The 25,703-nt window shown below is 41.4% G+C and overlaps 1 protein-coding gene across 2 annotated transcripts in view; it reads left to right on the top strand.

The window, feature by feature from the left end:
• Cont (Contactin) overlaps positions 1-25,703 on the top strand; it is an 88,086-nt gene that overhangs the window by 49,860 nt on the left and 12,523 nt on the right. Inside the window, exons 14-21 of one of the 2 annotated variants that reach the window (XM_070080254.1) lie at positions 285-466; positions 2,621-2,662; positions 3,195-3,278; positions 5,263-5,401; positions 9,860-10,014; positions 14,103-14,234; positions 18,241-18,330; positions 25,278-25,463. In XM_070080254.1, coding sequence (XP_069936355.1) covers positions 285-466; positions 2,621-2,662; positions 3,195-3,278; positions 5,263-5,401; positions 9,860-10,014; positions 14,103-14,234; positions 18,241-18,330; positions 25,278-25,463 — 1,010 coding nt within the window. The remainder of the gene's footprint in view (positions 1-284; positions 467-2,620; positions 2,663-3,194; positions 3,279-5,262; positions 5,402-9,859; positions 10,015-14,102; positions 14,235-18,240; positions 18,331-25,277; positions 25,464-25,703) is intronic. The other variant, XM_070080255.1, reaches the window with a different exon arrangement.

Genomic DNA, 25,703 nt, shown 5'->3' with positions numbered 1-25,703 from the left:
GGAACATGTGGGATGGTAGGAGGCAGAGGAACATATGGGATGGTAGGAGACTGAGGAACATATGGGATGGTAGGAGGCAGAGGAACATGTAGGAGGCAGAGGAACATATGGGATGGTAGGAGGTGGAGGTACATTTGGGGTGGTAGGATTTGGAGGTACATGTAGGATGGGAGGAGGTGGAGGTACTTGTAAATGATTTGGGGTGGGATAACAGATCTTAATCTGTAAAATTAACACTAAAACAAAAGTGTATCAATAAGAACACGTATTTACTGTTTGAGCAGGTAAGCCGGAGTTTTACCTGAGTCCTCCAGAGCTAATAACAACCTCCAAGGGTGAGACTATTAACCTGGAGTGCGAGGCGCACACCGACGCACTCCTGGACACAACTTACACCTGGAGGCACAACGGTCTACGCATCGAGCTGGATGACACGGAGTATCTCCGTCACCTGGCCTACGAACAGGTACAGTTGGCTGCTGTGTCTCTTCGAGGGGAAAGGGAGGGATATGTTCACAGGTAAATTGCTCTTGATCCAAGGAATTGGTGCAACCCTCTCCTTGGATCAGGTCTGATTGCCTGCTGTCCTGCAGTGTAACATCAGCAAGTTTAACACTTGGCTGTGATTGCAACAGTAAATGTGTTGGTAACACAGTAGCTGCCCTGGATCTCTTAATTTCCATTATGTATCTTAAGTTTCCATTATCTCTGTTAAATTTCCATTATTTCTTATAAATCTTCATTATCTCATATAAATTTTCGTTATTTCTTTTAAATTTCCATTATATCTTGTAAATCCTTTTGCATATATTTCTTTTAATGTTTTCTTTGCAGTTTTTCAGTACCAGACTTATTGTTGAATAAGTTTGTGGGTAACTGGCAACACTGCAGCTATTTTCCACCTAGGATGGATAACCCAGAATGGAAGAAACACATTCACCATCATTCATTGAGTCACTATCTTGCCAGAAGTGTGCATACATCACAGTTTAGATGACCTCATGTGTAACTTCTGCACCCCTCCTTCAGAGTGCTGGCACTGTACTTTCCTCCTCCATGACTGGCTAACCGGTTTTCCCTGAATCCCTTTGTAAATGTTACCCTGCTCACACTCCAACAGCAAATCAAGTCATTAAAAGCCACTCGTCTCTGTTCACTCCTCTCTAACATGATCATAAAGGGATGTTGGATGTTAAAGCCCCAAGCTCACAATGCCTCTCTTCAACCCTTTAGGGTCACCCCGTACCTCCTCTATCTTCCATGTCATATTTGTACACCCTCTTAGTCATCCTATTTTGCTCCATCCTCTAAATGTCCAAACCACCTTAACAACCCCTCCTTAGCCTTCTAAATTATAATATAGTATTTAAAATATTTACATGAAGGTTGATGGACAGAGTTGGGAGGGTGTGTAAAAGAAGGAAATTAAAAGTGAATATAGGGGATAAGAGTATAAAAAATTTAGGTAATGGAAGATTGGATATCAGATTGGAGGGAGGGAGTGTGGAGGAAGTGAATGTATTCAGATATTTGGGAGTGAACTTATCAGCAGATGGGTCTATGAAAGACAAATCATAGAATTGCTGACATTAATACAATCATAGAATTGATGAAGGGAACAAGGTGAGTGGTGCACTGAGGAGTCTGTGGAGACAATGCTATCCATGGAAGCAAAGAGGGGCATGTATGGGAGTATAGTTATACCAACACTCGTATGTGAATGTGAAGCATAGGTGGTGAATGTTGCAGCGAGTAGGAAGCTGGAAGCAATGTGTGGTGTGAATATTATGTAGAGAATTTGTACAGTGCCTGCACTCTGAAGGACGGGTGTTAATGTTGCAGTTTAAAAACTGTAGTGTAAAGCACCCTTCTGGCAAGACAGTGATGGAGTGAATGATGGTGAAAGTTTTTCTTTTTCGATCCACCCTGCCTTGGTGGTCCACCCTGCCTTGGTGGGAATCGGCCAGTGTGATAATAAAAAAAAAAAATTGTAGTTTGGAGATAAGGAGGTGCAGAGTTGTTAAAAGTTTTATCCAGAGGACTGAAGAGGAGTTATTGATATAGTTTGGACATTTAGAGAGGCTGCAACAAAACAGGATGACTTGGAGGGCTTATAAATCTATAATGGAGGGAAGGTAGGGTAAGGGTTGTCCTAGGAAAGGTTGGAGGGAGGGGGTAAAGGAGGTTTTGTGTGCGAGGGGCTTGGGCATCCAGCATGTATATTAGGAGTAAGTGGAGGCAAGTGGTATTTATGACTTGACTTACTGTTGGACTGCGAATAAGATAACATTTATGAAGAGATTTAGGGAAACCGGTTAGCTGAACTTGAGTCCTGGAGGTGGGAAGCACAGTGCCTGCACTTTGAAGCAGAGGTGGGGGTATTTACAATTTGGGGGGGGGAGGGGATCTGAACTGCAGCACAGGTGCACCTCTGGCAAGACAGCAGTGGAGTGAGTGATGATGAAAGCATTTCTTATTTTTTGCATCACCTACCTTGGTGGGAGACAGCCAGTTTGTTACAAAAAAAATTGATTTCTAATTTGTTGTCGTATGTATTTTTCTTTGTTGTCTGTGCAGCTAGCATTATTTTTTATTTTTATTTGTTTATTTAATTTTCCAGGGCTATGTGTATGACTTCCAAAGGAAACTCTATAATCTCTATGTAAGTACATGCCATTCATCATATATATACATATATATATATATACTTTGCATAGTACTGCATATATATATAAGATATCCTCTGCATAGTACAGCATATATCTATATTTAATATCAATAACAATACTGTGCTAGCCAAGGATTCGAACCGATGTTGTACTGACCTGCCGTTGTGAATGAGAACCACATGACGACTTAACCCACAGTCAAGTCGTCATGTGGTTCTTGCTCACAGTGGTGGGCCAGTACAACATGGGTTCAAATCCTTGGCTAGCACAGCATTGTTATTGATCAATACCACTTGTTCGTGGTTACAGTAATATATATATAATATATATAATATATATAATATATATATATAATATATACTCTGCATCTGTATATAATTTGTTGTAATTATCTGTGTTATTTTGAACAGTACCTGCAGATAATATTTTGTGGTATTCTGTTTATTAAGGCAGACGACTTTACGTTTTATTTTCTTGCGGTTCTGCTTATTATAATGAAAGACTTATGGTTATATTTTCCAACAGGACAATCCATACGAGACATCGATGTTTTTGAAACAGAGAGCACAAGAGGTGTATGTGAGCAAGAGAGAGCCTCCCTACCAGACGGTCAGTGCAGGCAAGAAGTACTCGCAAAATCGTAATAGTGCGATTCAAACAAACCAAGGAACGGGTGGGGTCTGAACCTATGGTGAGCTAACCTCCTTATGGCGTATAAATATACCTAGTTGGATGAATCTTATTGTAGCCAGCTGGTCCAGTGGCTTACGTGCTGGCCTGGAGTTTTACGACTCGCTTGCCATGGGTTCTAACTCCATCCGTTTTGTGTGTTTTTTACAGGCAAGCATTTCTAGGTAAAAGAACTCTGATGTAACTAATGTGACATTTTACTGTGGCAATGTTTCACTCACTCGGAGCTTTGTCAAGCCATTACAAGCATTGTTGTCAGGGAAAGTGGGAGGTAGGGACAAGGGAAGAGCAACTGCTACATGAACCCCATTATTCCCATTGAAAACCATGTATGAAATTCAAGAGTGCTTAAAATGAAGAAATATTACTTGCTGTTGCGGCCCCCTGCCAAACTAGCGGTTAAATAGTTAACCTGCCGGCCGGCAGTACCACTGGGTACGTCATCAAACCCAATGTGGGGACTGCTGAGCCGGCCTTAGATCAGTAAGTGCCTGAGTGCCTCACGGTGCGCATCTAAGCAGTAGGTACCTGACCACCTAATCGTACAGTCTACTGGCTTTAGAAACAGTATGTACCTGAGCGCCTCACGGTACGCACCGCAGTATTATGTACCTGAGCACCTCAGGGTACGCACCTAAGCAGTAGGTACCTGAACACCTAAGGGTACACGTCTACTGGCTTCAGCAACATTAAGTACCTGAACTCCTCAGGGTACACATCTACGCAGTAGGTACCTGACCACCTAATCGTACCTATCTACTGGCGTTAGAAGAACCGCTCACCGCAGCTCACTGAGTCTGTTGGCCTCAGTTACTTGACGGCCGCATTCAGTGAGCTTGCAGCATGGTGTTCGGCTAGCGGTGTGTCAACTGGCTTTGGAGAGGATTTACTGGACTACTGGTGATGTCTGTGGACTCACCGTCTACGCTGATCAACTGTGGGCTGGAATCATCAGATGCTGTTTAGTGGGACATTACATGAAGAAAAGGTTGGAGTGTTACACTGAACTGGACCAGGACCGTAGTGTGACACTTAGGAACGTATGATGGAGTGGAACACTGAGATATGCACAGGACCGTAGTGGAACACTGAGATGAAAAGGGTGTCGTGGGACACTGAAGATGGCCTGGTTGTAGTGTACACTGAATAGTATCATGTGACTGGCCTCGACCGGATAAGTGTCGTGAGAAACAGTTGACTGTAATATATTATTTTAAATGTTACTTAATTTATTATTTTAGCATAGAGATATATATATATATATATATAGTGACACAGTAGTGTCAAGAGAGTTGTATCCTGTGTAGGGTTACGAATTATTTATTATTTTAGTAAGATGCTAATTATAATTTATTATAGTAACATGTACATATTATCATATGTTAGTTCAAATACCTCTAGACCAAAGATAGTTGATTTTTATATATTAAAGATTAATTGATTTTAATGTGTGTATTTATGTATCCCGAACTCTTTATTACAAAAGGAGTAAATCTTGCCGTCTTCTTTTAAAAATTACTTTTTTTGTAATACTTGCCTAAACTTAAGTTAAGATTTCTGTTATACAGGAGGGCCCCGCTTTTACAGCAGGTTAGGCTTCGGGCTACTATAGGGCCCTGCTTATACAGCAGGTTAGGTTCCAGGCTACTGTATGTTCTCTAAGTGGTCATAAATTTAGAAATTCTAATTTCAAATGCATATTCACTTTTATTTTATGCAGTACACATTTTGTTTTGACTTTGCAAATAACACCTAAATTGTAAATCAGTCTTACAGTTTTGTCTAAAAGTCTGCGTATTGGGATTTTCCTCACACTTAAATTACTTATATTAAGACATTCTTATGAATATAGTGCAAGATAAATGTGGCAATGTGGATTTTTTTAACATCTCAATGATTTCAGGGTTATCGTGAAGGTCACCTGCGCATTGTGAACGTGTCGCTGGCAGATGCAGGCGTTTACGAATGTGTAGCTATGACCCCTGTGGCCAAGATTGCCATCTCCTCGACTCTCATTGTTCGTGGCCCTCCAGGACCTTGTGGTTAGTATCACGCACGCACGCACGCATGCACACACGCACGCACGCACGCACACACACACTCAGATGAATCAAAGGGATGTTAGGAAGTATTTCTTCAGTCATAGAGTAGTCAGGCCATGGAATAGCCTAGAAAGTGATGTAGTGGAGGCAGGAACCATACATAGTTTTAAGGCGAGGTATGATAGAGCTCATGGGGCAGGGAGAGAGAGGACCTAGTAGCAATCAGCGAAGAGGCGGGGCCAGGAGCTGTGAATCGACCCCTGCAACCACAAATAGGCGAGTACAAATAGGAGAGTACACACACACACACACACACACACACACACACACACACACACACACACACACACACACACACACACACACACACACACACACACACACACACACTCACACTCACACTCACACTCTCACACACACACACACACACACACACACTCACACTCACACTCACACTCTCACACACACACACACACTCACACACACACACACACACACACACACACACACACACACACACACACACACACACACACACACACACACACACACACACACACACACACACACACACACACACACTCACACACACACACACACACACACACAGACACACACACACACTTTTTTTTCTCCAACACATCTGTCATCTCCTGTCAGGACAGGGTGACCCAAACAAGAAAGAAACACTTTCACCATCACTCGACACTTTCACCATCATTCAACACTTTCACCATTACTCGACACTTTCACCATCATCGACACTTTCACCATCACTTGACACTTTCACCATCACTCAACACTTTCACCATCATTCACACATAATCACCATCTTTGCAGAGGTCCCCAGATAATATATATCAAGCATTACCTCTCCATCCACTGCAGGATTCGAACCCATACACACTGTATCAAAGTACAGTGGTACCACGAGTTTCGTACAGCTCCCAACTTGAACAATTATGTAAGTGTATTATTGTAAGTGCATTTGTAAGTGTGTTTTTGGGGATCTGAAACGGATTAATCTAGTTTACATTATTCCTTATGGGAACAAATTTGTTTGGTAATAGCACTCAAACAGCCTTCTGGAACAAATTTTGTACGAAACTCGGGGTACCACTGTACTGTGTGTGTAATTAGATACAGAGTGTGCAAGTTTGAATCCTGCTGTGGCCTGAGAGTTAATGTTTGTTAAAGATTTCCTCACTTTGCAATGGTTCAACTTATGATATTTAGACTTTACAGTGGTGCGATAAAGCTGTAAGACTTTTTCGGACTGTACATTTATTGATAGGATTAACTGCTACTACTTCTTTCAGCAAACCGGCCGTACCCCACCGAGGCGGGGTGGCCCAAAAAGAAAAACAAAAGTTTCTCTTTTTAACTTTAGTAATGTATACAGGAGAAGGGGCTACTAGCCCCTTGTTCCCGGTGTTTTATTCACCTCTTAACGACACACATGACTTACGGAGGAAGAATTCTGTTCCACTTCCCCATGGAGATAAGAGTAAATAAACAAAAACAAGAACTATTAACATTTTCAGGGTCCCAGACCCCTAAAACTTGTCCGCAGCGTCAAAGAATTTAACCCTTTCACTGTCGGTGCAATATTAGTACGGCTTACAAGCCAGTGTTGGTGTCGTATTAATATGCCAAAATTCTAGCGGCTTCAGATCTAGTGGGAGAAAGCTGATAGACCTACACATGAGAGAATGGGTCTGTATGATCAATGTATGCAGTATAAAAAAAATTCTTCAGCATGCAGTTCATAATGATAAAAAAAATCTGACAGTGTTTTTGGTTTAAAATGCCGACTTTGAGGTGTATTTTGGTATGGTATTTATGGTTGTATTCTCATTTTCTTGGTCTCATTTGATAGAATGGAAGATATATTACGGAAATAGAGATGATTTTGATTGGTTTCACGATGAAAAGTACCTTGAAATTAAGCTCAAAGTAGTGGAAATGTTCGATTTTTGCTGATGTTCAAGAGCAAACAAATGACATCACTGTCCAATATGTGTCCAACCGGCCAGTCTAATACGCAGTCATGAATGGGTTGACATTATTTGTACAATTATTACAATAATGCAGTAGTCTGCATAACAGTAAATCATCTATTTTTTGTGTGAATAAAAATTCAAAATGGAAAGTAAGAGTAATATAAGAGGGATCTGGAGATATGACTAATGAACAGAGAAAATGTTATTTTAGTGCCAGGAATGTCTGCACTGTTTATTCTGGACACTATTTTGAAATTGGCATCTTTTGAAATTTGTGTGAAATTGGCCAAATTGCCTATTGGTCAGAAATTGGCCAAATTGCCAATTTCTGATCACTTTTTTGTGTAGTTGAAATTGGTAAATGGGCAGTTTCTTGTACTCAGTCAATAGAACAAATGGAGTTCCAGCGAAATAGCTGTGAGTTTGGTCGACTGGAACATTGGAATTGACCAAAAATCGGGCTCAAAGTGGGCGAAATCGCCGATGCATATATCTTCCATTCTGTCAAAAAACCGAGATTACAGCCATAAAACCCATGTGAAAATACACTGCAAAGTTGCTCTTTTAAACCAAAAACACAGTTGCAGTTTTTTCTTGTTATGCACCACGTGCTGCAGGATTTTTTTTATATGGTGCACACTTATCACATAGACCCATTCTTTCATATCTAGGCCCAGATTTACCACTTAAGGCTTATCTAAGTGAGCTAAGCTCATGGCGTAGTACTGTGACACTGACAGTGACCTCAGAGCCACAGTACTGTGGTACAATCAGTGAAAGGGTTAAGAAAATAGAAGAAAACCCAGATGGGTGTGCATATATATGCATGTACATGAATGTGTAGTGTGACCTTAGTGTAAGTAGAAATAGCAAGATATACCTGTTATCCTACATGTTCATGGGACAGAAAAGGCACCAGCAATCCTGTCATCGCTTAGCTGGACGATACCTTCCTGGGTAGTGGCTGTCTACCAACCTACTACCTAGCTTATTTACTTGTATTCATATTCGACATGATATTTTCAACGTATGATGGATTCATCAGAACATAACCTTATTGTAAGTTAAGGATTACCTGTGCATAGTGGTGTGTGTGTCTCAGTGGATGACACAGAGGTATGTATCTCAGTGTATATATCGTATTTTGCGGCTTATAAGGCGTGTTTTCGTTTCATTGGCTTGACATTGGACGTAACTGGGAGAGCTACAGCCCACCCCACGTCACATACTTATAGCTCCCATCACTGACCTTCAGTTTATAGGACGCAGGGTGGTTTTTGGAGACATTTTATGGGGAAAAATTGCATCTAATAACACCCATTATATCCATTGATATTTTGCAGTATGTGAAGATCTTTTCCATGTGTTGTATATCTCACTGTCTGTCAACTCCACATTCAGACACCAATTTACTTGTTAGATTTTTTTGAGTTTTAGGTGATTTGCTTTTGTAGATCCTCAGCTAAATATACCACAAGTGAGGTAAAGATATAATTATACTGAGTGATCATTGTTGTTTGTGATGCATTGTAGCATATTTCTGAAAGAATGCAAAGTTATATAAATTTCCTTAGGTGTGTCCTAGATGCAAGTGTTGAGTTTTAGTGTTAAGCTATAAACCTAAGAGCTGTATAGTCCTTGTGGCTTAGCGCTTCTTTTTTGATTATAATAATAATAATAATATAAACCTAAGAAATTTTCATTATCATGTCTTTTGAGTGTGTCAGTGATATACAGGTGGGCCCCACTTTACAGCGCTTTCCTTTACAATGTTTTGCTAATGAAGCGGTTTTAAATTATACCCGTTCTTAATGTTTTCGGACTTCATACAGTAAATATATTCATTACTCACTATAAGTTAAGGAGAAAAATATATTTTTTTTTTTTTTTTATCATCACACTGGCCGATTCCCACCAAGGCAGGGTGGTCCACCAAGGCAGGGTGGTCCACCAAGGCAGGGTGGCCCACCAAGGCAGGGTGGCCCGAAAAAGAAAAACTTTCACCATCATTCACTCCATCACTGTCTTGCCAGAAGGGTGCTTTACACTACAGTTTTTAAACTGCAACATTAAACACCCCTCCTTCAGAGTGCAGGCACTGTACTTCCCATCTCCAGGACTCAAGTCCGGCCTGCCGGACTTGAGTAATTAATGTGTGTACTGTATGTGCATTTTTTAGGCCTAGCGCTGTTGCTCACTTAATATATGATAGTGTAAACATATTATCAGACAATGATTCACTTTACAGCAGTAGCCAGGAACCTAATCTGCTGTATAAGTGGGGCCACACAGTAGCCTAGAGCCTAAACTGCTGTGTAAATGGGGCCCGGGCCCGCCTGTATGCATGTGCATTTCTTGGCTTTGAGACACAAACATATCAGTCTTTCCTTACTATGTGTATCTCACTTCAGACAAAGGTATTTCGTTATCGTTCATTATATATTCTGTATGTTAGGTGGAGTAGCTGCCGTGGACCTGACCAGCACCAGTGCTCGTGTTCAGTGGACTGACGGTGCAAGTAATGGACAGCCTATCGAGAGTTATACCATACAGACTCGCACACAATGGTCCAAGAAATGGATAACTGTAGCTGAGAATGTTACAGCCAAGGTAAGACTTACTTTGTCAACACACCAGCAGTCTCCCACCCTGGCAAGGTGACATATAAAGAAAAACAAAAGATTTATTTTTTAGGTCACCTAAATGTAAAAAGAAAAACAAAAGTTTGTCTTTATATATTTAGTAATTAGGTAAGACTTATTACATTATATAATTACTTGCTAACTAGTAAAAACGGAGCTAAGAACTATGAATAACCCGCACATAGGAAAAGGAAGCTCAAGACGACAATTCAGTTCGGCTTCGAGCATCAACTAGCCACACGTGACTAGTTAATAGAAATAACACTAATTGACATGCTTCCTGCAACACAGTGATGGAGCGAGTGATGATGAAAGTGTTTCTTCTTTTTCGGGAAACCCTGCCCCAGTCCAAGTTGGACCAAAACCTCGTCATAAGTTTCTTTCACCTGTGTGCGGGTTTTTTGTGTAAAATATATGTAATAGTATATAAAAATCACCTGTTATTTTAGGCCTGCACTTGTGTGAGTTCTTGAAAATAGTAAGTTTTGTTCAGTAATCAGAACTATTTTCCCAGAGAGAGATGCTGACCAGTTCTCAGTACTTCTTGTACAGTAACAAGAACACTGGTTCAGTTCTGAGTACTTCTTGTACAGTAACAAGAACACTGGTTCAGTTCTCAGTACTTCTTGTACAGTAACGAGAACACTGGTTCAGTTCTCAGTACTTCTTGTACAGTAACGAGAACACTGGTTCAGTTCTCAGTACTTCTTACTTAACAAGAACACTGGTTCAGTTCTCAGTACTTCTTACTTAACAAGAACACTGGTTCAGTTCTCAGTACTTCTTGTACAGTAACAAGAACACTGGTTCAGTTCTCAGTACTTCTTACTTAACAAGAACACTGGTTCAGTTCTCAGTACTTCTTACTTAACAAGAACACTGGTTCAGTTCTCAGTACTTCTTACTTAACAAGAACACTGGTTCAGTTCTCAGTACTTCTTGTACAGTAACAAGAACACTGGTTCAGTTCTCAGTACTTCTTACTTAACAAGAACACTGGTTCAGTTCTCAGTACTTCTTACTTAACAAGAACACTGGTTCAGTTCTCAGTCCTTCTTGTACAGTAACGAGAACACTGGTTCAGTTCTCAGTACTTCTTACTTAACAAGAACACTGGTTCAGTTCTCAGTACTTCTTACTTAACAAGAACACTGGTTCAGTTCTCAGTACTTCTTACTTAACAAGAACACTGGTTCAGTTCTCAGTACTTCTTGTACAGTAACAAGAACACTGGTTCAGTTCTCAGTACTTCTTACTTAACAAGAACACTGGTTCAGTTCTCAGTACTTCTTGTACAGTAACGAGAACACTGGTTCAGTTCTCAGTACTTCTTACTTAACAAGAACACTGGTTCAGTTCTCAGTACTTCTTGTACAGTAACAAGAACACTGGTTCAGTTCTCAGTACTTCTTACTTAACAAGAACACTGGTTCAGTTCTCAGTACTTCTTACTTAACAAGAACACTGGTTCAGTTCTCAGTACTTCTTACTTAACAAGAACACTGGTTCAGTTCTCAGTACTTCTTGTACAGTAACAAGAACACTGGTTCAGTTCTCAGTACTTCTTACTTAACAAGAACACTGGTTCAGTTCTCAGTACTTCTTACTTAACAAGAACACTGGTTCAGTTCTCAGTCCTTCTTGTACAGTAACGAGAACACTGGTTCAGTTCTCAGTACTTCTTACTTAACAAGAACACTGGTTCAGTTCTCAGTACTTCTTACTTAACAAGAACACTGGTTCAGTTCTCAGTACTTCTTACTTAACAAGAACACTGGTTCAGTTCTCAGTACTTCTTGTACAGTAACAAGAACACTGGTTCAGTTCTCAGTACTTCTTACTTAACAAGAACACTGGTTCAGTTCTCAGTACTTCTTGTACAGCAACGAGAACACTGGTTCAGTTCTCAGTACTTCTTACTTAACAAGAACACTGGTTCAGTTCTCAGTACTTCTTGTACAGTAACAAGAACACTGGTTCAGTTCTCAGTACTTCTTACTTAACAAGAACACTGGTTCAGTTCTCAGTACTTCTTGTACAGTAACAAGAACACTGGTTCAGTTCTCAGTACTTCTTGTACAGTAACAAGAACACTGGTTCAGTTCTCAGTACTTCTTACATAACAAGAACACTGGTTCAGTTCTCAGTACTTCTTACATAACAAGAACACTAGTTCAGTTCTCAGTACTTCTTGTACAGTAACAAGAACACTGGTTCAGTTCTCAGTACTTCTTACATAACAAGAACACTGGTTCAGTTCTCAGTACTTCTTACATAACAAGAACACTGGTTCAGTTCTCAGTACTTCTTACATAATAAGAACACTGGTTCAGTTCTCAGTACTTCTTACATAACAAAACACTGGTTCAGTTCTCAGTACTTCTTACTTAACAAGAACACTGGTTCAGTTCTCAGTACTTCTTGTACAGTAACGAGAACACTGGTTCAGTTCTCAGTACTTCTTACTTAACAAGAACACTGGTTCAGTTCTCAGTACTTCTTGTACAGTAACAAGAACACTTGTTCAGTTCTCAGTACTTCTTACTTAACAAGAACACTGGTTCAGTTCTCAGTACTTCTTACTTAACAAGAACACTGGTTCAGTTCTCAGTACTTCTTGTACAGTAACAAGAACACTGGTTCAGTTCTCAGTACTTCTTGTACAGTAACAAGAACACTGGTTCAGTTCTCAGTACTTCTTACATAACAAGAACACTGGTTCAGTTCTCAGTACTTCTTACATAACAAGAAAACTGGTTCAGTTCTCAGTACTTCTTACATAACAAGAACACTGGTTCAGTTCTCAGTACTTCTTACATTACAAGAACACTGGTTCAGTTCTCAGTACTTCTTGTACAGTAACAAGAACACTGGTTCAGTTCTCAGTACAGTGGACCCCCGCCTTACGATATTAATCCATTCCTGAGAGCTCATCGTAAGCCGAAATTATCGTTAGCTGAATTAATTTTCCCCATAAGAAATAATGGAAATCAAATTAATCCATTCCTGACACCCCAAAGTATGAGAAAAAAAAAATTTTACCACTTGAAATATTAATTTTAATACACACAAACTGAAGAAGACATGCACAATTACTACTCTACTAAGAATAGAATACATGACACTTACCTTTATTGAAGATCTGGTGATGATTGATGGGATGGGAGGAGGGGAGTGTGTGGAAGTTATTGTTTAGAAGGGGAATCCCCTTCCATTAGGACTTGAGGTAGCAAGTCCTTTTCTGGGGTTACTTCCCTTCTTTTAGTGCCATTAAGGACCAGCTTGAGAGTCACTGGACCTCTGTCGCACAACAAATCTGTCCATAGAGGTCTGTACCTCCCGTTCCCTTAAGACTTTCCTAAAATGGGCCATAAAATTGTCATTGTACAGGTTGCCAACACGGCTTGCAGTAGCTGTGTCAGGGTGATTTTCATCTGTAAAGGTTTGCAGTTCAGCCCACTTTGCACACATTTCCTTAATCTCTCTTTTCAGTTCCATAATAATTCTCACCCTTTTTACCACAGGGATGGCACTAGAAGCTTTCTTGGGGTCCATGGTGACTTATTTTGCAGTTACAAGCACTAAAAACACTGGGATAATGTGAAATGTACCGAATGTATGCGTAGATGCGACCGCACTGGCTGACTTGTAAACACTGGCGCTGAGGCCACACGTGCGACGTGTCCCAGACGAATCACGTAAGGCGAGTTTTTTATTGTGAGGCGAGAAAAATTTTTGCGTTCAAATGCTTCGTATGGCGGATTTAACGTAACGTGATGTGTTCGTAAGGTGGGGGTCCACTGTACTTCTTACATAAGAACACTGGTTCCGTTCTCAGTACTTGTTACACAACAACAGATACAGGGGGCCTACTGTATCATTACCCAAGTTAGTATCCATGGTAGGTCTATGAAGATGTCCCCCACAGATATAGGGGGACTACTGTATCATTACCCAAGTTAGTATCCATGGTAGGTCTTGGAAGATATCCCCCGTGGATACAGGGAGACTACTGTATCATCACCCAAGTTGTAAATTGTTCGTTTCCTTCCCTAGCTGATAGATCCTACCAATGGTCGTCGAGAGTACCAGCTGGGCGACGTTCTCTCCCCCTGGTCATCACATGAGTTCAGAATACGGGGTGTGAACAACCTTGGTAATGGACAGTTCTCTGCTCCCTCACCTCAGGTAAGTATCTCACCTCACGCAAGTATCTCGCCTCGCGCAAGTATCTCACCTCACGCAACTTTAGAATTTGTTGTTGTAAAGTAATTACTTTATACTGAAGTTGAGAGTGGCAGGATGTACACACTGAGAGGTGTATATCCTTGTACACCAGGTGTATATCCTTGTACACCAGGTGGTGTATATCCTTGTACACTAGGAGATGCATATTATTGTACACCAGGTGTATACCCTTGTACACCAGGTGTATACCCTTGTACACTAGGTGTATACCCTTGTACACCAGGTGTATACCCTTGTACACCAGGTGTATACCCTTGTACACCAGGTGTATACCCTTGTACACCAGGTGTATACCCTTGTACACCAGGTGTATACCCTTGTACACCAGGTGTATACCCTTGTACACCAGGTGTATACCCTTGTACACTAGGTGTATACCCTTGTACACCAGGTGTATACCCTTGTACACCAGGTGTATACCCTTGTACACCAGGTGTATACCCTTGTACACCAGGTGTATACCCTTGTACACCAGGTGTATACCCTTGTACACCAGGTGTATACCCTTGTACACCAGGTGTATACCCTTGTACACCAGGTGTATACCCTTGTACACCAGGTGTATACCCTTGTACACCAGGTGTATACCCTTGTACACCAGGTGTATACCCTTGTACACCAGGTGTATACCTTGTACACCAGGTGTATACCCTTGTACACCAGGTGTATACCCTTGTACACCAGGTGTATACCCTTGTACACCAGGTGTATACCCTTGTACACCAGGTGTATACCCTTGTACACCAGGCGTATACCTTGTACACCAGGTGTATACCCTTGTACACCAGGTGTATACCCTTGTACACCAGGCGTATACCTTGTACACCAGGTGTATACCCTTGTACACCAGGTGTATACCCTTGTACACCAGGTGTATACCCTTGTACACCAGGTGTATACCCTTGTACACCAGGTGTATACCCTTGTACACCAGGCGTATACCTTGTACACCAGGCGTATACCCTTGTACACCAGGTGTATACCCTTGTACACCAGGTGTATACCCTTGTACACCAGGTGTATACCCTTGTACACCAGGTGTATACCCTTGTACACCAGGTGTATACCCTTGTACACCAGGTGTATACCCTTGTACACCAGGTGTATACCTTGTACACCAGGTGTATACCCTTGTACACCAGGTGTATACCCTTGTACACCAGGTGTATACCCTTGTACACCAGGTGTATACCCTTGTACACCAGGTGTATACCCTTGTACACCAGGTGTATACCCTTGTACACCAGGTGTATACCCTTGTACACCAGGTGTATACCCTTGTACACCAGGTGTATACCCTTGTACACCAGGTGTATACCCTTGTACACCAGGTGTATACCCTTGTACACCAGGTGTATACCCTTGTACACCAGGTGTATACCCTTGTACACCAGGTGTATACCCTTGTACACCAGGTGTATACCTTGTACACCAGGCGTATACCCTTGTACACCAGGTGTATACCCTTGTACACCAGGTGTATACCCTTGTACACCAGGTGTATACCCTTGTACACCAGGTGTATACCCTTGTACACCAGGTGTATACCCTTGTACACCAGGTGTATACCCTTGTACACCAGGTGTATACCCTTGTACACCAGGTGTATACCCTTGTACACCAGGTGTATACCCTTGTACACCAGGTGTATACCCTTGTACACCAGGTGTATACCCTTGTACACCAGGTGTATACCCTTGTACACCAGGTGTATACCCTTGTACACCAGGTGTATACCCTTGTACACCAGGTGTATACCCTTGTACACCAGGTGTATACCCTTGTACACCAGGTGTATACCCTTGTACACCAGGTGTATACCCTTGTACACCAGGTGTATACCCTTGTACACCAGGTGTATACCCTTGTACACCAGGTGTATACCGTTGTACATCAGGTGTATACCCTTGTACACCAGGTGTATACCCTTGTACACCAGGTGTATACCCTTGTACACCAGGTGTATACCCTTGTACACCAGGTGTATACCCTTGTACACCAGGTGTATACCCTTGTACATCAGGTGTATACCCTTGTACACCAGGTGTATACCTTGTACACCAGGTGTATACCCTTGTACACCAGGTGTATACCCTTGTACACCAGGTGTATACCCTTGTACACCAGGTGTATACCCTTGTACACCAGGCGTATACCTTGTACACCAGGTGTATACCCTTGTACACCAGGTGTATACCCTTGTACACCAGGCATATACCTTGTACACCAGGTGTATACCCTTGTACACCAGGTGTATACCCTTGTACACCAGGTGTATACCCTTGTACACCAGGTGTATACCCTTGTACACCAGGCATATACCTTGTACACCAGGTGTATACCCTTGTACACCAGGCATATACCTTGTACACCAGGTGTATACCCTTGTACACTAGGAGGTGTACATCTGTGTACACCTCTGATTTTATACAATAACTTGCTTTAATACCATTAATGAAGGACTAAAGTATTCTTGATTAGTGTGTACATGTGACATGCAGCCTTTATGATGCTTGTGTAGTAGATAGGTTTCAAACCTCTCCAGTCAACATTGTTATGCATCTTTATTTCTTTTTATTTGGAGGAGGGGAGTAAGTACTATATAGTTAATTAGAATGAACCTTAATTAAGCTACTGTCCTTTACAAGTGCCTGATCAATCAGCCTATTATTTGTCTGTAAGCCACTAACAGCAGCAGCCTGGTTGACCACAGCTATCAGCATTGGGCTGTGAATGTAAAAATGAATCTGGTTAGGTTAGGTGAGGTTAGGTTAGGTTAGGTTAGGTTGGTTCGGTTCGGTTAGGTTAGGTTAGGTGCAGTTAGGTTAGGTGAGGTTAGGTTAGGTTAGGTGTGGTTAGGTTAGGTTAGGTTGGTTCGGTTAGGTTAGGTTAGGTTGGTTAGGTTAGGTTAGGTTAGGTTGGTTCGGTTAGATTAGGTTAGGTTAGGTTGGTTCGGTTAGGTTAGGTAGGTTCGGTTAGGTTAGGTTGGTTCGGTTAGGTTAGGTTGGTTCGGTTAGGTTAGGTTAGGTTGGTTCGGTTAGGTTAGGTTAGGTTAGGTTGGTTCGGTTAGGTTAGGTTGGTTCGGTTGGTTCGGTTAGGTTAGGTTAGGTTGGTTCGGTTAGGTTAGGTTAGGTTGGTTTGGTTAGGTTAGGTTATGTTAGGTTAGGTTAGGTTAGGTTAGGTTGGTTCGGTTAGGTTAGGTTAGGTTGGTTTGGTTAGGTTAGGTTAGGTTGGTTCAGTTAGGTTAGGTTGGTTCGGTTAGGTTAGGTTAGGTTAGGTTGGTTAGGTTAGGTTAGGTTGGTTAGGTTAGGTTAGGTTAGGTTAGGTTGGTTCGGTTAGGTTAGGTTGGTTCGGTTAGGTTAGGTTAGGTTGGTTTGGTTAGGTTAGGTTGGTTCGGTTAGGTTAGGTTAGGTTGGTTCGGTTAGGTTAGGTTAGGTTGGTTCGGTTAGGTTAGGTTGGTTCGGTTAGGTTAGGTTGGTTAGGTTAGGTTAGCTTAGGTTAGGTTAGGTTAGGTTAGGTTAGGTTGGTTAGGTTGGGTTCGGTTAGGTTAGGTTAGGTTAGGTTGGGTTAGGTTAGGTTAGGTTGGGTTAGGTTGGGTTGGGTTAGGTTAGGTTAGGTTAGGTTGGGTTAGGTAGGGTTTGTCAGGAAACAGGACAAGTGTTTCCTGACTTATTTCGTAGTCATGTGATGACTCGCCACTGGAGCTTTTGGTCATCTGATCGAGGGTTTCCACTGGCCTACCCCTCCTCCCATTAAAAATTATGGTTATGATTTTACCATTAGGTAAATACATCTGGAAAATAGTCTCAGGTGTAGTCACAACAGCTGAAAAAAATATTGGAATGAGGATTAACATTGTGTTCAGAATAAATTATTGTCGATCATTTTTAAGACAATCATTTAATACTGCATTATTTTTGTTTTTGTTATCGGTTATTGTTGTCAGGCAAACACAAGAGAGGACCGGCCATTCACTACCCCGATGAACTTGGGCGGCGGAGGCGGCAAGACCGGGGACCTTACCATCACCTGGGATGTAAGTCACTTTAAACTAAATCAGAGGTTGGGGAACTGGGGTAAATTACCCCAAATGGGGTAAAAGTGAAAATCTCCAGGGTAATGAAAGTTCACTAATTTTTTTTTTTTTTTTTTTTCAACAAACTGGCTGTATCCCACCGAGGCAGGGTGACCCAAAAAGAAAAATGAAAGTTTCTCCTTTTACATTTAGTAATATATACAGGAGAAGAGGTTACTAGCCCCTTGCTCCCGGCATTTTAGTTGCCTCTTACAACACGCATGGCTTACAGAGGTAGAATTCTGTTCCACTTCCCCATGGAGATAAGAGGAAATAAACAAGAACAAGAACTAGAAAGAAAATAGAAGAAAACCAAGAGGGGTGTGTATATATATGCTTGTACATGTATGTGTAGTGTGACCTAAGTGTAAGTAGAAGTAGCAAGACGTACCTGAAATCTTGCATTTTTATGAGACAGAAAAAAGGACACCAGCAATCCTACCATCATGTAAAACAATTACAGGCTTCCGTTTTACACTCACTTGGCAGGACGGTAGTATCTCCCTGGGTGGTTGCTGTCTACCAACCTACTACCTAGGAAAGCGTGTAATATAAATCGTAAATCTACACTTGGAGCATTATGCATGTGAACGTAGATCTACGTTTTGACGGGTTAAGGGTTAATAAGTGAGGCAGATTACGTTGCTTTATCAAGTATAATACTTTTCAGCTTTTATTACCGTATTCTCCATACAAATGGATTCAATAATCTTGAATTTGAATGCTCCTTGAGTTTTCCCAATTCTGTGGACTTTAAAGTCTAGTGGGGAATTTTGCTGTACACAAGTTTGTTTTGGGGTAAGACTCTGAAAAGTTTTCCAACCTCTGCACTAAATCCTTCTTGATCGTCACACAACTCTTCCTAAGACTTGGTGACTCTCTAAGAGCAGTTGAGTCACACATTTCTTATGAAGGCTGTGCACAAAATTCGTAAAATGAGCACAACTCGTAGAATTTTGTGCTAATTTCTGTTTTAATGCTGGCGGTCAACCACCAAGGCAGGGTGACCCAAAAAAGAAACACTTTCACCATCATTCACACTGTTACTGTCTTGCCAGAGGCATGCAGATATGACAATTCGGATGTCACTCTGAACAGCAAATATCCCAAACCCCTCCTTTACAGTGCAGGCACTCTACCTCTCACCTCCAGGACTCAAGTCCGGCTAACTAGTTTACTTGAATCCCTTCACAAAATATCACCATGCTCACACTCCAACAGCTCAGCAGATCCCAAAAATAATTTCTCCACTCCTGTTTAACATGCTCACACATGCCTGTTGTATGTCTAAGCCTCTTGCACACAAAACCTCCATCCTTTCGTAGGACAACCCTTACCCCACCTTCCCTCCACTACAGATTTATCCACCCTCTAGGTCATCCTATTTTGCTCCATCCTCTCTGAATGTCCGAGCCACCTCAATAACCCTTCCTCAGCCCTCTGGATAATACTATGAGCATCCTCCACCTTGTAATCTCCAAACTAGAAATTCTCTGCATAATATTCACACCAAACACTGCCTCCAGCCTCCTCCTCCTCCTCCTCCACTGCAACATTCACCACCCATGCTTCACACCCATATAAGAGTGTTGGTATAACTCTACTCTCATACATTCCCCTCTTTGCCTCCATGGATAACATTCTTTGTCTCCACAGACTCTTTAGTGCACCATTCACCTTTGTTTCTTCATCAATTCTATGGTTTACCTCTTCTTTCATAGACCCATCTGCCAGCACATCCATTCCCAAATATCTGAACACTTCACTTCCTCTATGCGCTATATCTTTCCCCTAATATTTATCTATGCAGTTACTCTTCAGTGATTTAATAATGTTGGTAGAATTACTGACAGTATGTTAGCTAAAAGGACACAAGTGCAGCTAATGTGATATTTTATTGTGGCAACGTTTCACTCTCCAGGAACTTTGTCATGGTTGACAAAGGTCCTGGAAAGCAAAATATTGCCACAACAAAATATCACATTAGCTGCACTTGTGTCCTTTAACCTAACATAACTCTTTAATGCTGCTTAATATCTCTTGAACTAGGGAATTAGTTACCCTCTTCTCAAAGGAAGGTGAAGTGTAACTTATGGGTTTTGCTCCTTCCTATACAGGATTGGAGGGAAGGTTTAGCATGGTAGGGGCTTGAATGCCCTGCAGGGATGTGTTGGTGGGTTAGAATCAGGGTGAAAAAAGTGAGTTTTTGTTCTGAGGTCATGAAATTTAAGCAAGATAACATCATGAAGGTAGTTGGTTAAGCCAGTTAGCCGCACTTCAGTTTTGGAAGTGGGAAAAACAGTGCCTGCACTCTGAAGGATGAGTGAGGATGTTACAGTTCTGGAGGTGGGAAGTACAGTGCCTGCACTCTGAAGGATGGGTGACAATGTTACAGTTCTGGAGGTGGGAAGTACAGTACCTGAAAGTTTTCTTAAAGGTAGGAATGTTGCTTTTCAGAGAAACATAGTGTAATATCCGCGCACTTCTGGTAAGACAGCAACTGAACGAGTGATGGTAAATGTGTTTCCTTCTTTGGGTTACTCTACCCTGCTGGGAAATGGCTACTGTTATAAAGAAATAATAATAATCTACACTTATAACCAAGTCACTTTTTCCACACTTGGTAGTTTGAACAGAACTTACAACTTAATTATAATCCCAGCCACAACAACATGCAAGCTTAATATGTGGAATTTTGATGTTTTGTTATTAATTTACCATTTGTATCCGCATAGCTATGTGAGTACAGGTCGACCATCACTAATCTGGCATCATCGGGACCTGTAAGGTGCTGGATTAGTGATTTTGCTGGATCACAGAGTGGTTAGGTCAGAATACACTTAATCCAACAGCTAGCTACTACATCCTACCTTTAAAATGCTCCGTAAAACAATACAGGTTGGTTAATAAAGTTAATCAACTTACAGAAGAAAGTTCATCACTGCTGCTTCCAAAGTGAAGAGCTGAAATTTACAGCTAACACACTTACATGTCTTGAGGTGAAGGGAAAGGCTGTCAGGATTGCCATCTTCTTGAGGTGAAGGGAAGGACTGTCAGGATTGCCATCTTCTTGAGGTGAAGGGAAAGGCTGTCAGGATTGCCATCTTCTTGAGGTGAAGGGAAAGGCTGTCAGGATTGCCATCTTCTTGAGGTGAAGGGAAGGGCTGTCAGGATTGCCATCTTCTTGAGGTGAAGGGAAAGGCTGTCAGGATTGCCATCTTCTTGAGGTGAAGGGAAGGGCTGTCAGGATTGCCATCTTCTTGAGGTGAAGGGAAGGACTGTCAGGATTGCCATCTTCTTGAGGTGAAGGGAAGGGCTGTCAGGATTGCCATCTTCTTGAGGTGAAGGGAAGGGCTGTCAGGATTGCCATCTTCTTGAGGTGAAGGGAAGGGCTGTCAGGATTGCCATCTTCTTGAGGTGAAGGGAAGGGCTGTCAGGATTGCCATCTTCTTGAGGTGAAGGGAAGGACTGTCAGGATTGCCATCTTCTTGAGGTGAAGGGAAGGGCTGTCAGGATTGCCATCTTCTTGAGGTGAAGGGAAGGACTGTCAGGATTGCCATCTTCTTGAGGTGAAGGGAAGGGCTGTCAGGATTGCCATCTTCTTGAGGTGAAGGGCTGATTCACATCTTCATCTTCAAGATGTCCTGGTAGCAGGACATCTGGGTGAGCAGATGTTTGAAATGACTCTAGCCAAAATTAGTGCTGGATTAGTGATGGGACCAGATTAGTAATTGCCGGATCAGTGATGGCCGACCTGTACTGTTTTCTTCTTTCTTTCAACACACAGGCCGTACCCCACCGAGGCAGGGTAGCCCGAAAGGAAAAACGAAACTTTCTCCTTTTACATTTTGTAATATATACAGGAGAAGGGGTTACTAGCCCCTTGCTCCTGGCATTTTAGTCGCCTCTTACAACACGCATGGCTTATGGAGGAAGAATTCTGTTCCACTTCTCCATGGAGATAAGAGGAAATAAACAAGAATAAGAACTAGAAAGAAAATAGAAGAAAACCCAGAGGGGTGTGTATATATATGCTTGTACATGTATGTGTAGTGTGACCTAAGTGTAAGTAGAAGTAGCATGACGTACCTGAAATCTTGCATGTTCATAAGACAGAAAAAAGGACACCAGCAATTCTACCATGTAAAACAATTACAGGCTTTTGTTTTACACTCACTTGGCAGGACGGTAGTACCTCCCTGTACTATCTTATTATTTCTTTCTTTCAACACACCGGCCGTATCCCACCGAGGCGGGGTGGCCCAAAAGGAAAAACGAAAGTTTCTCCTTTTATTGAGTACACTAGCCCCTTGCTCCCGGCATTTTAGTTGCCTCTTATTTACGGAGGAAGAATTCCACTTCCCCATGAGGCAAGAATAAGGTAGAAGAAAACCCAGAGGGGTGTGTAATATATGAAGTATACCTAAGTGTAAGTAGAAGTAGCATGACGTACCTGAAATCATGTTCATAAGACAGAAAAAAGGACACCAGCAATTCTACTCAATTACAGGCTTTTGTTTTACACTCACTCACTGTCTTGTACTATCTTATTATTATTATTTATTAACACATCGGTCATTTCCCACTGAGGCAGGGTGACCCGAAAAAGAAGATACACTTTCATTGTCACTCACTCCTTCACTGTCTTCTGGCTTCTGACGATGTTTTAGTCCAAATCTTGGATCATTTTCAAAGTCACACTAACACACAAGAGTGAGGAAGTCAGTATATATAGGCGATGGGGACAGGGAAGGGACCAAGAGAGGAAGAACAAGTAGTGGTGGTAATGCAGGTAGTGGTGGTAGTAGTAGTAGTAGTAGAACTAGTTGTAGTAAAAAGTAGAGAGTAGTTTAGTGGCACAAGAGAGAGGAAGAGGCATGAAGGGTGAAGTGAGGCAATAGGTTTGGAAATAGGGTAGTTGATGAGTGGAACAGTCTACCTAGTTGGGTTATTGAGGCTAGGACCTTGGGTAGTTTCAAATTTAGGTTGGATAAGTACATGAGTGGGAGGGGTTGGATTTGAGTGGGACTTGCACATCAGAGCTTATTTCTTGGGTGGCATTGAAAATTGGGTTGGGCAAATGTTTTGTTAGTGGGATGAATTGTAAAGGACCTGCCAAGTATGGGTCAACAGGCCTGCTGCAGTGTTCCTTCTTTCTTATGTTCTTATATTCTCATGTAACAGCGGGTTATTTGTGTATTGTTTCTATCATACATCTGTGTATAATTACACTTATAATGTAAACTTTTTGAAAAAATTACTTGCTGCTCCCACAGTGTGTTTTACCTGTGTTTGTATATTCAGATATCTGGTATTCTGAGCCTTCATGATGACGATGGACTATTGATCCAAGGAATTTTAGCTACCCTTCTGTTTCTATAATCAGGCTTGATTGCCTCACATTTCCCAGACACTGTATGTCATCTATAATAATAATAATAATAATAATAATAATAATAATAATAATAATAATAATAATAATAATAATAATAATAATATCCATGGGGAAGTGGAGAAGAATCCTTCCTCTGTAAGCCATGCGTGTTGTAGGAGGCGACTGAAATTCCGGAGCAAGGTGCTGGTAACCCCTTCTGTAAATACAGCCTCTACTCACTTAATGACGGAATTCCATTCCTAATACCATGTCGGTAAATGAATTTGTTGCTAAGCAAGGAGCACACTGTGATGGTAGTGGGTTTGTATCAGCCATTTTTTATATTGTTTTAATGTCACCCTTGCACCATTTATAACATTTTTAGTACATAGATTTTTTTTTTATTAAATGGCCGATTTGGTCCATACAATATACCAAGTGATCCACCAAGGCAGGGTGATCCCCCAGGGTGGTCCACCAAGATTCCATGGGGCAGGGTTCCACCAAGCTCCAAGACCACCTGGCCTGAAAAAGAAAAACTTTCACCATCATTCACTCCATCACTGTCTTGTCAGAAGGGTGCTTTACACTACAGGCAAAAACCACGAATTCTGGACGAGGCTAATAAAATGCCTGTAAATGCCTATCTTTATAGTTTAGACGCTCCTTGAGTATCTTAAACTTCCTCTGGTGCTTAGGTTCATTGCCAGAAGCCTTAGAAGGTGCAGGGCATTTGGGTGGAATCTTAGGGCTTAAACGAGCACAAAATGAAAAATGCAGGAACAATCTGACAAACACTTGAGATAGCTACACGTGGTAAACAGTTATGATGCGTGAATGCTTTGCCTCATCTGCCGGATATACATCACAGGTCAACAGCCAGTCAGCAGCAAGGAGAAATGAATAATGCTGTTGGATTGGCTACTTTCAAACCTTACACCTCTGAGTATTGGGGCATTTCACCATCCCAAGCTGCGTTTTCCTGTACGGTCATTTTGTGTCCTCTCTACAGCACTAAAAAATTGATACAGTATTGTATTTTATATGGAAATTTTACCGAATTTACATTAATAATTATATTACAAAATTATTAAAATATATTTTTCTTAATATTTAGTGTTAACATGCATAAAAAATTATTGCGACGGAAAAAGCCATAAAAAATTCCACAAATTTGTGGGGATTTACGCGAACAGTTATTAGGTTCTAAGGAAAAATCTGCAAATTACTGAAGCCGCGACTTCAGAACCTTGAATTCATGGGGGTCCACTGTAGTGTACTGTATATTGTTATAAACATATTAGGTGAAATTAGCCCTAATATACATTATTTAGGTATGCTTACTGGTCAGAGAGCCCGTCATAAGTCAGAGTCGTCGGTAAACAAGTACGTCGCTAAGAGTGAGAAGAGGCTGTAATAATAACAGTAATAATAATAATAATAATAAAAATAATAGTAATAATAATAATTGTAATAATAATAACTGTAATAATAATAATAGTAACGAAGACAGTAATAATAATGGATGTTACAGCCACTGTCAGGAGAGCACCAGAATGCTCCTGGGGTGTACTACAAGTTGTTCTGGAGACGCACCGTCATCGACCCCGAAACTGATTTCCAGACCATCGTCCTGCGTAACCGTGGCAACATCGGGATGCACGTGGTCGATGTCAACCCCATCAAGTACTTCTATACTCAGTATGAAGTCAAAATCCAGGTATATAGGCTTTTTTTAATATTGGTAAACTGCCTACTCTATGCCTACTTTCTGACTCTTGCAGCAGTGCTTTTGACCCTGGTGGGTTTACCTCTTCTTTTTTCTTATAATAATCTGACTTGAAATTACATGTGCTTACTTTCTGACTCTAGAAATTACATGTGCTTACTTTCTGACTCTAGAAATTACATGTGCTTACTTTCTGACTCTAGAAATTAGATGTGCTTACTTTCTGTCTCT

Source organism: Cherax quadricarinatus, unplaced genomic scaffold, assembly GCF_038502225.1.
Source record: "Cherax quadricarinatus isolate ZL_2023a unplaced genomic scaffold, ASM3850222v1 Contig253, whole genome shotgun sequence".
NCBI classification, from domain to species: Eukaryota; Metazoa; Arthropoda; class Malacostraca; order Decapoda; family Parastacidae; genus Cherax; species Cherax quadricarinatus.
Note: the sequence above shows the minus strand (reverse complement) of the source record. Positions and strands in the feature narration are given on the sequence as shown.